The 16082-nt window shown below is 48.6% G+C and overlaps 1 protein-coding gene across 2 annotated transcripts in view; it reads right to left on the reverse strand.

Annotated features, from left to right (window-relative positions):
* The window catches only part of LOC138767378 (synaptotagmin-2-like), a 180792-nt gene that overhangs the window by 99768 nt on the left and 64942 nt on the right, over positions 1-16082 (reverse strand). For both annotated transcript variants that reach the window (XM_069944878.1, XM_069944877.1), the window contains one exon: positions 274-441. In XM_069944878.1, the coding sequence (XP_069800979.1) occupies positions 274-441 (168 nt within the window). The remainder of the gene's footprint in view (positions 1-273; positions 442-16082) is intronic.

Raw genomic sequence — 16082 nt, forward strand, 5'->3', positions numbered from 1 at the left:
ATATGGGTGTGTATATAATATATATGGGTGTATATATATAATATATATGGGTGTGTATATAATATATATGGGTGTATATATATAATATATATGGGTGTGTATATAGTGTGTACGGGCGGCTTCGGGCACATACCTCCTCCTTTTCTGCGCTCTGTAGGTCTGCCTGTGTGTATATATATAATATATATGGGTGTGTATATAATATATATGGGTGTATATATATAATATATATGGGTGTGTATATAGTGTGTACGGGCGGCTTCGGGCACATACCTCCTCCTTTTCTGCGCTCTGTAGGTCTCTCCACTCTTCTATCGGCTGCCCCAGGTCCACAGTGTTCATGGCGACCTTCACCTCTCCGATGATGTCATGCTTCGAGAATCGATCGAAGTCGTAGATGGACATACACAGGGTCTTTCCACCGAGCTCCTGATATGGAATCTAAGGTATACGAAAGGTATATATATGTATTACATGAAGGAAAACCAGATCAACATAGAGAATGAATGGCTTGTATATAAATGTCTACGTGTAAGAGAATACAATGAGCGGCATCGGGGGCCAAAGGCTGGCAACGTGGCTGGCCACACGACTGGTCACATGGTTGGTTACACGGCTGGGCAACAACTGGCTGCATGGTGGGTCACACAGCTGGTCACATGGATGGCCACATGGCGGGTCACATGGATGGCCACATGGCGGGTCACATGGATGGCCACACGACTGGTCACATGGTTGGTTACACGGCTGGGCAACAACTGGCTGCACGGTGGGTCACACAGCTGGTCACATGGATGGCCACATGGCGGGTCACATGGATGACCACATGGCAGGTCACATGACCGGTCCCGACTGGCTGCATGGTGGGTCACACAGCTGGTCACATGGATGGCCACATGGCGGGTCACATGGATGACCACATGGCAGGTGACATGACCGGTCCCGACTGGCTGCATGGTGGGTCACACAGCTGGTCACATGGATGGCCACATGGCGGGTCACATGGATGACCACATGGCAGGTGACATGACCGGTCCCGACTGGCTGCATGGTGGGTCACACAGCTGGTCACATGGATGGCCACATGGCGGGTCACATGGATGACCACATGGCAGGTCACATGACCGGTCCCGACTGGCTGCATGGTGGGTCACACAGCTGGTCACATGGATGGCCACATGGTGGGTCACATGGATGACCACATGGCAGGTCACATGACCGGTCCCGACTGGCTGCATGGTGGGTCACACAGCTGGTCACATGGTCACTTTTGCTTCCAAGAGTAACTCCAGATAGGGAAACTTTTTTCTATTAAAAGTACATTGAAAGTTCTACAGATGTGTCTGCCACACTGGTAGCCGAGTGACATCCAGGAAGTGAAGAAAACTGATGCAGACAGAGGGCGGGGCATGATGTCACAGGAGGCGGGGCTGGATCTTGTCCACCAGTAATATGAAAAAAAACTGGACGTTTGAAAAACTGAAAATTAAACAATTGAAATTGTGGTGGCATATTAGCGTACTCAAGGAGTGTGTGGAAGGTAATATGATACCACGAGGATTAGGAGTCAGAAAGCCCCCTAACCCCCCCGAGGGAGAGGAGTATGGGACTGGCGGTCTGCGCATTCACACTGATGGACATTATTACTACTAAAGGGGAGAAGAAGCGACTGGACCGAAGCAAAGATCTTATAGACGTAGATACCGCACTGCAACTCTAACTCATTCTTTACCAGAGTTTACGGAAACAAGGGACAGAATTCTTTTGGACACGCAAAACACCATTATTGAGGGAAAAAAAGACAAAATTTGCCAGAGACCAGATGTTTTTCTATTGGTATCTTTATTGCATTAGTTTTTTTCCACTATTTTTTACTTTAGCTAATAAAAGTTATGTTTTAAGGCCCCAAGTGATCTGCTGCTTTTGGAATTTCTGTATTTTTGAGAACATAAGGCCAGTCATCCATTTTTGAAGAAATTGACTGTAACGCCTGGAGTTGTGGATCCACTGAACCGTCACCAGCGATGGTAGTAACCTCACCAGGGAGCGAAGTCTAAGGGGCCGCTGGTTTTCACCAGAACCCGCTGGAAGGCGGGATGGACTTGCTGCGGCAGGCGACCCCCAGGTCGCTACCCCTGGCTTGGTTGCTAGTGACGGCAGGCGAGGCGTGGCAGGAGCGGTAGGCAGGAGATGGTGCTGGCAGAGGCCTGTAGGCGTAACCGCAGGTGACAGGCAGAACTCAGGAAACAATGGGTTAAGCAGCGGACAGGAGCTAGGGACCGGGACAGTGGACAGGGACTAGGAACAATGACTGAGGTCAGGAACAACAGGGAGCTGGGCCAAACGCTATGGGAAGCATGTAGAGGCTCCAACACCTGAGGTGGGGCAGGGCTGGAATTTATAGGAGAGTGTGATAGTGCAACAACCAATTAGGGGCGGACTGCCCCTTTAACTCCGAGACAGCCGGCGCGCGCGCACCCTAGAAGGCAGGGACGCGCTCGCCGGCCGGCACAGCGACAGACAGGAGCGGGGCGAGGCGCCCCCAGGGGCCGAAGTGGCAGCAGCGTTGGGTCCCTGCATGTGGACACCGGCGGCTGCAGAACAAGGTGAGGGGGTGCGGCGGCGGTCCTGAGTGCGGGACGCCGCCGCAGCCCTGACATTGACCACCTCCGTCATTATTTTGGTCAGTAGTGGATTACTTTTCCTATGTCTCTACACAACAAAAATCTGTGTCGTTTGATACAACGGACATTGACACTTCTGACACGCAAACAGACTTCCGAGCAGGAGGACTACCAGCCACCCACTATGGTCCGTGGCATTAATTCTGCGGAAGGAGCACAACGGAAGAATAGAAACAGAAACTTTTACCCTGATCCCCCAAATACGCGTTCTAGAACAGCAAACAATAGTGGCCCCTCAAAAAACAACCAGGAGGAAGCATTGGTCGCAGAGGACAAGGGGGGAGGGGAGGATCGCCAAGGAGGTATTAGAGTCTACAAATTTAGATGTATATAACCTCTCTGCCGGTTTTCTTTCACAGGACCAAATGACAGTGTTGTCTCTGGGCTTTATCCTTTGTAGCTAGTAAAATATTTCATTTGTATAGTACTATCCAGGATGTCAACAAATTTATACGTCTTATCACTGGTCGAGAGACATTTTTTGGCGGATGCCTCGGAAGCGGTTCCCGCTGACGGATCCTCCGCCAAAGTGTCTCAGAGATTGGGCTGCAGTGCAGATCTTAATGAAGTGGGATCAGGATCTACCCCTTTAAATTTACTTTTTTTCAGGGCAGTTATATGTCCAAAATTTATTAGACCTGCAGACGCCAAGTGTTGCTCTTTCTGACCCAGTCACCTTTACGGGTGACCAGAAAAAAAGGAAAAATTGGCCGCACATCTAAGTCTCTGTTCACACTGCAGAAAAAAAGTCCAGAAAAAAAAACAGTGCAGCAGCAACCCACAGGTGCAAGGGCTTACCCTATATACTCCTCCCAGCGTACACACGGCAAACACCTGCTCTGTAGATATTAAAAAGTGAGCATCTTGGCAAACTATTTGATCAAACAGAGTGTACCATGTGGCCACGTTAAGGCGTCCTCAGAGACATGGACCCTACTCCAGCATCCTCACACTAGCAATGGCCTCTCCTGGGCCGAATAGGCCTCCAACTGGGCAGATAGGAGCCAAATGATCTCTTTATAGCAGCCTTGGGACATGGGTGGAGTGCAGGCCACATTTCTGTTGAATGTGTGTGGGGGGGGGCTACCTCCTGTTGGCCTGCACTCCACCCATGTCCCAAAGCTGCTATAAAGAGATTATTTGGCTCCTATCTGCCCAGTTGTAGCTTATTCCGCCCAGGAGAGGCCATTGCTGGTGTGAGAATGCTAGAGTAGGGTCCATGTCTCTGAGGACGCCTTAACGTGGCCACATGGTACACTCTGTTTGAGCAAATAGTTTGCTAAGATCCTCACTTTTTAATATCTACAGAGCAGGTGTTTGCCGTGTGTATGCTGGGAGGAGTATATAGGGTAAGCCCTTGCACCTGTGGGTTGCTGCTGCACTTTCTATTTTTTTGTCTTTACTGGTGACCGACTTACTATCCCCAATTCAGTCTAGGACATCCGCAATGGATGTGTTTCAACACAAGGTAGAGGAGGCGCTAACTGAGTAATAAAGCTGCAATGGAGTCAGGACACCATACAAACAACTTGTCTACTAGTGAAATAAAGGCGCTTACTGAACTTACCAATAATCCATACCGTAATCCATGCGTAAATCGGATAAGGGCGGTTCAGTGGTTGTCCTAGATAGGATGCTGTACGTGAGGGAGCTGCCTAAAATCCTTGAGGACACTAGTACATATAAAATGCCTTCTGTCTGACCCCATGGATAAAAAAAAAGCCTCATTGACATTTTGGATACGGGAATGGAATTGGGGATATTGAGTGAAAAACAGAAACAACATCTTTTGCCTCTACATCCAGTGGTTCCTGTTTTTCACGCACTACCAAAGGCCCATAAAAACCAGTTCCCTGGGGCGTGGCTGGACATGGCAGTGTGAGGACGTGTACCCTCTGAGCTCCGTCCAGGCTCTTCTCTGCACGGTACTATACAGGCTGTCAGCATGGGGAAGACGGCTAAGAAGACGAAGGGGAAGCCCTCTAATCATGCTTCATCACCTCAGCCCGACATTGGGACGTATTTTACCCGGTCCCAGCCGCCATCCACGGGTGACCGGCCTCAGGACATGGCCACCACAGCCTCTCTTGCCGGCGGCACCGCTGCAGCTCCTGGGACTTCCCTGCGGCCGATGGCCCCACAGCTTCCTCACTCACCTCACTCGGACGCCCGTTCCTGTCCGCAGCGATCCCCTGCTCCTTCATTCCCCCTCATGCATGATGGCGCCACTCATGGGGACAGCACATGTGACTCCCAAGATGGCCGCCGGCGCGGAGCAGAGGTAGGGGAGGCCGGACACCCAGACTGCCAGGTGGGATTCCCACAGCTTCACCCCCCCGGACTGCAGCCCCTGTGACTTGCGGCATGCCGCACATGCCGACGTCTGGCAGAACGCGCCCTCAGAGGACTCTCCCCCCCTTGTTCAGGCAGAGCCTGCTGGTGCCTCCTCCCCACTACTGAGGCGAGCAGCCGCCATTTCAGTCTCTGATCCGGCTAACCCCCTCCCCCATCCTCAACAACCAGCTGGCTGTGGTATGGAGAACCCTGTGTCCTCTCCCCCTCTCCTGGTGGACCTTCTCACTGATGACTGCCCCCAGCGCCTAGGGTCAGCGCTGAACGTGCACTTCACTCCTGCTCATCCCCCCAGCCAGACAATACAGCTCAGCCCTGCCAGGCTCCCACAATATGCTGAGTGGAATGCCCCACCACCATTGTCTTCTTCTGTGCCTGTATTGTGTGCTGCGCCATCCCCTCACTGGTCCTCAGGCTCATCCTGGAGCACCTCTCCCCTCAGCACCTGACCATATCCCCTGCTGGGACTGTTCTGCATCCCGTATCCAGTTATCAGCAGCAGACGCAACTACCTGCGGATTGCTCCCCAGTGGGCGCTAACAGCTTGGATAATACCCCTGCCATCCTCCGCTCCTGTCCTTCACCGTTAATTCACAGAGACGCTCATTCAGTCCTTCTCTCACAAGCTCCACGATCTGCTGATGATAACCCTATCACAATGGCAGACCTCCGCTCATTGGTTTCCTCTTTGCCCACTAAGGAAGATTTCACTGTTCTGACTAAGCAAATTGTGGAAGAATGCAGGCAGGAGTTTGCCCAATTCCGCTATGAACTTACCTCTCTCTCAGCTAAAGTGTCTTCCATTGAATCAGCTCAGGAATCGTCTTCCTCCACAGTACAAGCCCTCCAGTCCCAAGTGAGACAACATTCGGACCAATTGTTCGCATTACAGCAGCACCTCGATGATATAGAAAACAGGAGCCGGAGAAATAACCTCCGTATCAGAGGTCTACCTCAGTCTGTGGCCCCTGTGGACTTATTCGCCACCGTAACCTCCATCTTCAATGATTTGCTTGACCGCCCTCCAGATAACCACATCGAACTCGATAGGGCGCACAGAGCGCTACAGCCCATTAACCCGGATGATCAGAGACCACGCGATATGCCGCGTGCATTTCTACTCCACTAAGGGGGAAATCCTGCAGAGTGCGAGACGAAGGAGACAATTTTTCTATAAAGACAACCAAATCTTCTTGTTTGCCGACCTTTCCCGTCATACGCTAGCACAAAGAGCCGCACTAAAACCACTTCTGGCGGTTCTTCAGGACCAGAACACTCCATATCGGGGTTCCCATTCGCCTTCTCGGTCCGTAGGGGGAACAGAACATTCACCCTCCGTTGTCCAGATGACCTACCTGGCTTTCTCCAGGACCTGGATCTGCCGAACATTGTTCTACCAGAATGGCCTACCCTCACGTCTGCCCCGCTGAAGCGTCCTTCACCACGGCAACTTCAGGGTCCTCAAAAGGACCCCCCTGGAGGTTTTCCTCCCCGTACCCCCAGACGTCGCGACGCGAGACACAGACCCCCGAGATCATCTGAGGGGGGGGCGCTGGAGCCCACTCCTCTTCCTCTGTTGGCTGAACTCTGTGGCCCACTTGCGTTACTGACACTATGTTATTTGTTAGCTTCTAGTTAATATGCGTAGATTTGTCTCCCATGCTGTTTTCCCCCTATAGATGCCATGTGGGTCTCCCCAGAGCCGGTTGTGTAACTGTTATTAGTTCTTCTAGCCTCTTATTTGTACTCACATTAACCTTTCTCCACTGGGCCTAGGACTGGTCCTTAATTCTCTCAATAGTCTTATCTGCCTATCTACCTCTTTTCCCCACGTAGGCGGGAGACGGTTCTGGGTTTGTCCCAGAAGTGTATTCTCTGAGATTTCTTTAGTTGACGCAGCAGTCGTTCTGTTGCTGCTTATACTTTGTCCTATACCTTTTGTGCCTTTCCCTCCCTTCCCTGCTTTCCCCTTGCTATTGTCACAGTTTTTTCTTACTCTTCTTATCTTTTCTTTTCCCTTTTTTCAGGTGATCCATACTATTGCTGTCGGTGCCTTCTTTTGCCCACCCCGGACGCCCTGGGACACGCCACGGACCTGTAAGTGATGGCGGAATTGCATATAGCCTCCTTCAATGTGAAAGGGTTGAATACTCCAGAAAAGCGAGCCCAAATACTTCACCATCTGCACAAGAAACACATACATATAGCCTGCTTTAAGGAGACTCATTTTAAAGTCGGCCACGCACCTAACATCAAACAAACATTACACACAGTGGCATTTTGCTGACAATCGGGACTCTAGGTCTAAAGGAGTGGCGATTGCTATCCACCGCTCCCTTGCGTGCTCGGTCTTACATGTTACAGCAGACCCAGACGCACGCTACATAATCCTATCCCTCTCTGTCGCTGGCCATGAAATCACCATTATCAATGCCTATGCCCCCAATCAAGGCCAAACAGACTTTTTAATAGAATTGGTTGATGTGGCACTACCTCTGCTCCGGGGGACTGTTGTGTTTTGCGGGGATTTTAATATGACCTTGGACCCTACCATGGATAATTCCACCGGTCGGTCTGGGCTGTCTTATTCCTCTATTAAAAGAGTCAAAAGAGCGTTCCTGCAACTCCAGCTTTGCGATGCGTGGCGGATGTTGCACCCCGTGGATCGCGATTATAGCTTTTATTCGCCCCCGCACGACACATACAGTCGTCTGGACTATATTATGGTGCAGCACAGTGCCCTACCCTGGTTGTCCTCCTCCACAATTGGAAGTATCCTCTGGTCAGACCATGCCCCGGTCTTTTGCTCTCTGCAACTGCCCAATCTCACCAGATCTGCCTGGTCCTGGAGATTAAACGAATCTCTCCTAACCGATCCTGTCTGTCTGTCAGACCTTAAGCAATCCATAGCGAGTTTTCTACAGGACCACGCAGACGGTCAAAAACTACTCTGCAGACTCGGTCAAAACTACTACTAATTCTACAGCCCGAACCACTAGGGATATCTTAGCCCAATTTCATTCGTTCTATTCAGAGCTACACCATCTCCCGTCCTCGACCTCTACCGTTCCCCCACCTTCACCATTCCCCTCTCTTCCAAGTGAAACCCTAGCCTCAATAGAGGACCCACTTTCCTCACTGGAACTGGCCTCGGTGATCCAAGACCTTCCAGGCGGGAAAAGCCCTGGGCCGGATGGCTACACCGCCAAATTTTACAAGGAACTCCATTCACAGTTAGCACCTCTTCTACTGTCTGCGTTTAATTCCATCTCCCCAGACTCTCCTTTCCCCATACATTCCACATTGGCCCACATCGTAGTTATACCTAAACCCGGCAAGGACCCCCAATTATGCAGTAGCTACTGCCCCATCTCCCTCCTGAATGTCGACCTAAAAATCTACTCCAAACTTTTGGCCAATCGTCTTAACGCCTTGCTCCCTGCCTTAATTCATTTGGACCAGGTTGGGTTTGTGCCAGGGAGGGAAGCCAGGGATAATACTATCAAGACTATTGACATCATGCATCTTGCGCGTACGCAAAAGATTCCTCTGATGATCTTATCTCTAGACGCCGAGAAGGCCTTTGATAGGATCTCCTGGTCCTCCCTGGCACAAACCCTCCAAATCATTGGCCTGGGCCCTGTGTTTTGCTCCAAGGTATTGGCGCTATATCAATCCCCGACGGCCCAATTAAAAATTAACGGTACACTCTCTGACTCGTTTTCTATACATAACGGCACCCGTCAGGGATGCCCTCTATCCCCACTGCTCTATGTCCTGATCATGGAGCACTTGATGGCCTCTATCGGAGCAGATCCAAACATTCATGGCATTACTGTGAGTGGCATAGAATACAAATGCTCGGCTTTTGCCGACGACCTGCTGGTTTACGTCACGGACCCACTGATTTCCCTTCCTTCCCTGATGGCCCGTTGGTCGGAGTTTGGAGCATGGTCTAACTTTAAGATAAATCTGTCTAAATCAGAGGCCCTCAATGTCTCCTTGCCTCCCCACTTAGTCTCATCTCTGCGGACCTCTTTCCCCTTTGTCTGGCCCGAACAGGTATCAAGTACTTAGGGATCAAAATCCCCCCTGACCTTACTCTTCTCTTTTCAGCTAACTTTGTCCCCCTCCTCTCACAGTTTCGCAAAGATCTGCAACTATGGGACAGTCCTGAGTTCTCTTGGTTTGGCAGAATTAGCATCGTTAAGATGAACCTATTGCCCCGGCTCCTATATCTACTACAAACCGTACAGATTTTTATCTCTTCTGCGTTTTTTCCACCAGATTCAGAGGTGTTTCGGAGCGTTTATCTGGGCTTCTGGGTGCGCTCGTCTTAATAGGTTGACGCTCACCAGACCTAAACTCAGGAGGGACGCCGGTCTCCCTGACTGCCGCTTATACTATTTGGCATGTGTTCATGCTCGGATCTTAGATATGGTTCATAACGAAAGGACGAAGTTGTGGGTCCGCTTGGCCCCGGCAATCTCTTCCAAATCCCTAGCTACGCTCCCCTGGATATGGTCACCCTCCCCCTCAGATACCCACATTATGTCTTTCTCCACTCGCCACATGTTAGCTAGCCTCCATGTGGGCCGCATTGGCGTTTCCCTTATCGACCCCCTGGGCTCATTACTGCCTATAACAGACCACCCTGAATTTCCCCCTGGTGCCTCGTCCACCCCCTTTTTGGGGTTCTCTAAACATACTCCACTCCGCTTTACTCATGTTCTGAACAAGCACTCCCTTAAACCTCTTTCCTCCATTCTTGCTACTGACTCCCCAGTGGTGAGAGCCCCATTTGCCTATATGCAACTCACTCATTTCTACTCTTCTGTTTCTAGAGGTAAACACCTTTCCCGCCCCCTTACAGACTTCTAGCACTTGTGCATGTCCCCCTCCCCACCCACACACGCCATCTCAGCTGTCTATGGACTCCTACTATCGACCAGGTCTGAAGACCTCCCCCCTTTCTGTAGGAAATGGGAAACAGAACTCGGCAAACAATTTACCGAGGAACAATGGTGCCGTTGCTTCTTTCTCACACATAAAACGTCAAGAGCACAGGAAACGTGCTATAAAATCCTGTCTCGGTGGTATAGGGTTCCGGTGTCCCTACACAACTGGTTTCTCTCAGTTTCAGACATGTGTTGGAGATGCAGTGGCGCACCCGGAACCATGGTACATATTTGGTGGAGCTGCACCCACCTCCAGCCATTCTGGAGGACGGTAGTGGCCCTCATCTCTGAGATAACGGGCGTTCTCATCCCCAACACCCCTGACTCTGTCTTGCTATTTATGTTCCCCATGGCACAGCAGAAATACAAATGATCCCTTACCCGAAACCTGAAGACCGTAATCCCCAGGCATCGGAGATCCCCGGATGCCCCTTCCCTGGAGGAATAGTTCAAAGAAGTCTCCCACATTCAGGAACTTCTCGTGGTAACCCCGAAAGAGGCCTCCACCTACACTTCTACATGGTTTGCCTGGCTAGACTTCCTCGCATCACCCAGTTACAGGACAGTCAGTCTCTCATAGCCGGATAGCTAGATTCCTCCCCTCCTCAGAATATGGATGGTGTCCTGCTGGCGTGGTTCCAGGGCGTCCGGATTTTTCTTTTTTGGGCTCTGATTGCTACTGATTTTGCAGGTATGGCTCCTATGCATATTCCCGGTTTCTCTCCTCAGTCCTATCTGTATGTTTTTTTTCCTGGTTTCCCCCCCCATCCCCTCTCCGCCTCCTCTCCTTGTCTTATCTCTTTGCCTCTTTATGCCGATAATCTAAGCATTCTCTAAGTGATTGTTGTACTGTGGCAAGGTGTTGCCAAATGCCCTATTTATTTTTCTGTTAGTGGTTATATTATTTCAGAAAGCATTTAGCTTACGCCCTTACGGGTATTAATAGTTTAATCTCTTCTAAGGCTCCAACCACTTATGAGCCGGTAGTACGGTAAACTCTTTAATAGAAACTGGAATTTGAAAAAAACAAAACAAAAAAAAAAACAGTTCCCTCCACCTATGCTCCCCATGGTTTCGGGCATTGGAACACTGCTAGAGAGGCTTTGTGAGAGATCGTAAGAGTTTACTTGCGAATGTGGAAAAACGACCTGTCTTGCATAATGCATGGTGGTTATCGTGCGAGGTGGTCGCGTTATATTCTAACATCCCACATGATATGGCGGTCTGTGCATCAGCTTTCCACATTGGCAAGTTAAGTACCTATAGTAAAGCACTAACAGATTACATCCTTACCGTTACCCGTTTTTTGTTAACTAATAATTTTTTACCAATTTCTCAATGATTTTTATCTACAAATTCTTGGTCGCCCTTTCACCTTTTCACCTTCTCTCGCAAATATCTGCATGGCCTTCTAGGAGGAGGTCTTTCTAGATAGCAAAATAAAGGGAGCACATGTATACCTAGATAGATGTGTGCTACATCCAGCGCTTGGAGTGATATTTCTGTTATAAATGGGCCTATTGGTAAATATTGTGCATACAAATCTATTACATTTTGTTGTCACACAGTGACGCCTGGTCTCATACACAGTAAGGCTGGGTTCACACTACGTATATTTCAGGCTGTATTTGGTCCTCAAGTCAGGTCCTCATAGCAACCAAAACCAGGAGTGGATTGAAAACACAGAAAGGCTCTGTTCACACAATGTTGAAATTGAGTGGATGGCCGTCATATAACGGTAAATAACTGCCATTATTTCAATATAACAGCCGTTGTTTTAAAATAACAGCAAAAATTTGCCATTAAATGACGTCCATCCACTCAATTACAACATTATGTGAACAGATCCTTTCTGTGTTTTCAATCCACTCCTGGTTTTGGTTGCTATACAGCCTCACAAATACAGCCTCAAATATACTGTGTGTGAACCCAGCCATAGTCTGCAATAAAATGGCCACTACAGTGCAGATACTGGATAAGGCCTACCTATTACCCGCTGTCTGCATATAGTCCTGAGAGCCTGCTGGAGTGCAGGGTGGGAGCCTGTGGCCGCTGGACTTCCTGGTAGGAAATATCACTCCAAGTGCTGGATGTAGCACACATGTATCTAGGTATATATAATAGTATTTCACTATTTGGGTTCTTCCTAACCGATAGCTGCTATCTTGAAGCATTATATAGCGCCAGTGTTGATTCTCTTGACACCACAAGGGATCTTATCTTTCATACATCTTTCTATATGGCGCCCATGTATGTTTATTCCTTAGTATTTTTGTGTATCACCTGTATTGTAAGTAGTCATGTGACTACACATTTAGGGAGCCTTCACACCTACCATATCGCTGCGAGTTTCTCACACATAAATCCACAGTGATACTGATTGCCATCAAGTCAATGTATGTGTATTTTCGCTGCTAGTTTGGTGCGATTTTTACATGCGAGTTTTACACCACAAAAAACGCAGCTACTTTAATGCGAGTTTTGTGCGACAAATACACAGCGATACGGTACGTGTGAAGGCACCCTCAAAGGTTGGCTGTTACTATTATACATGTGCCATGATTAAGGGCTTGTTACCCTGCAACCCTGCGTCGGCGTGTTTTTAGCTTTATTTTCAATGATTTTGTTTTTGTGATGTCCCAATAAAGTATGTGAGGATTTTAAGAAAGCCGTGGATGCATTTTCGTTTTCTGGTGAAGCTATCGGGTTGCGGCCCACAGTACTATTCCCACTTCTTTACATCCAAGAGGTCCGGTAACTTTGTCGAGACACTATGGCCGAGTCTGGGTCTGAGCTGACATTGACTTTCTCGTTTATGCTGGATCTTGTCTCCCACCCCCCTGAGTTATTCACCATCTCTGACCAGCTTCTCCAGCCTACACCTGAGCAGCAAGCAGTGACAGAAGCAGCTGTACTAAAGTCTGCAGTGAAATTAGGACTATGTTCACACATGCTGGAGTGTTATTGCAGTACTGCAGCGTCTTCACAAAAATGATGCTTAACGGTACAGAGGATCAGAGCCGTCACTGCCAATGCCACCTGGACAAAAAACGAGGCATAAACAGTATATCCCACGTAAGATAATATTGGATAAACTCCTTATTGTGCGGCTCAACTTCAAAGATAAAAGATGCTCAATTATAATATGTGCGTGGAAAAACATTTTTACAAAAAGTTCTTTACCTTATTCCAACAGGTAGAGAATACAGTGTGCTGTGTGGTGTTACAGGTAGAGAATACAGCGTGCTGTGTGGTGTTACAGGTAGAGAATACAGTGCTGTGTGGTGTTACAGGTAGAGAATACAGCGTGCTGTGTGGTGTTACAGGTAGAGAATACAGTGCTGTGTGGTGTTACAGGTAGAGAATACAGTGCTGTGTGGTGTTACAGGTAGAGAATACAGTGCTGTGTGGTGTTACAGGTAGAGAATACAGCGTGCTGTGTGGTGTTACAGGTAGAGAATACAGTGCTGTGTGGTGTTACAGGTAGAGAATACAGCGTGCTGTGTGGTGTTACAGGTAGAGAATACAGGGTGCTGTGTGGTGTTACAGGTAGAGAATACAGTGTGGTGTTACAGGTAGAGAATACAGTGTGCTATGTGGTGTTACAGGTAGAGAATACAGTGTGCTGTGTGGTGTTACAGGTAGAGAATACAGTGCTGTGTGATGTTACAGGTAGAGAATACAGTGCTGTGTGGTGTTACAGGTAGAGAATACAGTGTGCTGTGTGGTGTTACAGGTAGAGAATACAGTGCTGTGTGGTGTTACAGGTAGAGAATACAGTGCTGTGTGGTGTTACAGGTAGAGAATACAGCGTGCTGTGTGATGTTACAGGTAGAGAATACAGTGCTGTGTGGTGTTACAGGTAGAGAATACAGCGTGCTGTGTGGTGTTACAGGTAGAGAATACAGCGTGCTGTGTGGTGTTACAGGTAGAGAATACAGCGTGCTGTGTGGTGTTACAGGTAGAGAATACAGTGCTGTGTGGTGTTACAGGTAGAGAATACAGCGTGCTGTGTGGTGTTACAGGTAGAGAATACAGCGTGCTGTGTGGTGTTACAGGTAGAGAATACAGTGTGCTGTGTGGTGTTACAGGTAGAGAATACAGCGTGCTGTGTGGTGTTACAGGTAGAGAATACAGTGCTGTGTGGTGTTACAGGTAGAGAATACAGTGCTGTGTGGTGTTACAGGTAGAGAATACAGCGTGCTGTGTGGTGTTACAGGTAGAGAATACAGCGTGCTGTGTGGTGTTACAGGTAGAGAATACAGTGCTGTGTGGTGTTACAGGTAGAGAATACAGCCCGCTGTGTGGTGTTACAGGTAGAGAATACAGCGTGCTGTGTGGTGTTACAGGTAGAGAATACAGTGTGCTGTGTGGTGTTACAGGTAGGGAATACAGTGCTGTGTGGTGTTACAGGTAGGGAATACAGTGCTGTGTGGTGTTACAGGTAGAGAATACAGCGTGCTGTGTGGTGTTACAGGTAGAGAATACAGTGCTGTGTGGTGTTACAGATAGAGAATACAGTGCTGTGTGGTGTTACAGGTAGAGAATACAGTGCTGTGTGGTGTTACAGGTAGAGAATACAGCGTGCTGTGTGGTGTTACAGGTAGAGAATACAGGGTGCTGTGTGGTGTTACAGGTAGAGAATACAGTGTGCTGTGTGGTGTTACAGGTAGAGAATACAGTGCTGTGTGGTGTTACAGGTAGAGAATACAGCGTGCTGTGTGGTGTTACAGGTAGAGAATACAGTGCTGTGTGGTGTTACAGGTAGAGAATACAGCGTGCTGTGTGGTGTTACAGGTAGAGAATACAGTGCTGTGTGGTGTTACAGGTAGAGAATACAGTGTGCTGTGTGCTGTTACAGGTAGAGAATACAGCGTGCTGTGTGGTGTTACAGGTAGAGAATACAGTGTGGTGTGTGGTGTTACAGGTAGAGAATACAGTGTGCTGTGTGCTGTTACAGGTAGAGTATACAGTGCTGTGTGGTGTTACCGGTAGAGTATACAGCACTGTGTGATGTTACAGGTAGAGAATACAGTGTGCTGTGTGGTGTTACAGGTAGAGAATACAGCGTGCTGTGTGGTGTTACAGGTAGAGAATACAGCGTGCTGTGTGGTGTTACAGGTAGAGAATACAGGGTGCTGTGTGGTGTTACAGGTAGAGAATACAGTGTGCTGTGTGGTGTTACAGGTAGAGAATACAGCGTGCAGTGTGGTGTTACAGGTAGAGAATACAGCGTGCTGTGTGGTGTTACAGGTAGAGAATACAGCGCTGTGTGGTGTTACAGGTAGAGAATACAGTGCGCTGTGTGGTGTTACAGGTAGAGAATACAGTGCTGTGTGGTGTTACAGGTAGAGAATACAGTGCTGTGTGGTGTTACAGGTAGAGAATACAACGTGCTGTGTGGTGTTACAGGTAGAGAATACAGTGTGGTGTTACAGGTAGAGAATACAGCGTGCTGTGTGGTGTTACAGGTAGAGAATACAGCGTGCTGTGTGGTGTTACAGGTAGAGAATACAGTGCTGTGTGGTGTTACAGGTAGAGAATACAGTGCTGTGTGATGTTACAGGTAGAGAATACAGTGCTGTGTGGTGTTACAGGTAGAGAATACAGTGTGCTGTGTGGTGTTACAGGTAGAGAATACAGTGTTGTGTAGTGTTACAGGTAGAGAATACAGTGTGCTGTGTGGTGTTACAGGTAGAGAATACAGCGTGCTGTGTGGTGTTACAGGTAGAGAATACAGCGTGCTGTGTGGTGTTACAGGTAGAGAATACAGTGCTGTGTGGTGTTACAGGTAGAGAATACAGTGCTGTGTGGTGTTACAGGTAGAGAATACAGTGTGCTGTGTGGTGTTACAGGTAGAGAATACAGCGTGCTGTGTGGTGTTACAGGTAGAGAATACAGTGCTGTGTGGTGTTACAGGTAGAGAATACAGTGCTGTGTGGTGTTACAGGTAGAGAATACAGTGCGCTGTGTGGTGTTACAGGTAGAGAATACAGTGCTGTGTGGTGTTACAGGTAGAGAATACAGCGTGCTGTGTGATGTTACAGGTAGAGAATACAGTGTGCTGTGTGGTGTTACAGGTAGAGAA

The sequence above is a fragment of the Dendropsophus ebraccatus genome, chromosome 11, assembly GCF_027789765.1.
Source record: "Dendropsophus ebraccatus isolate aDenEbr1 chromosome 11, aDenEbr1.pat, whole genome shotgun sequence".
In the NCBI taxonomy this organism is placed as follows: Eukaryota; Metazoa; Chordata; class Amphibia; order Anura; family Hylidae; genus Dendropsophus; species Dendropsophus ebraccatus.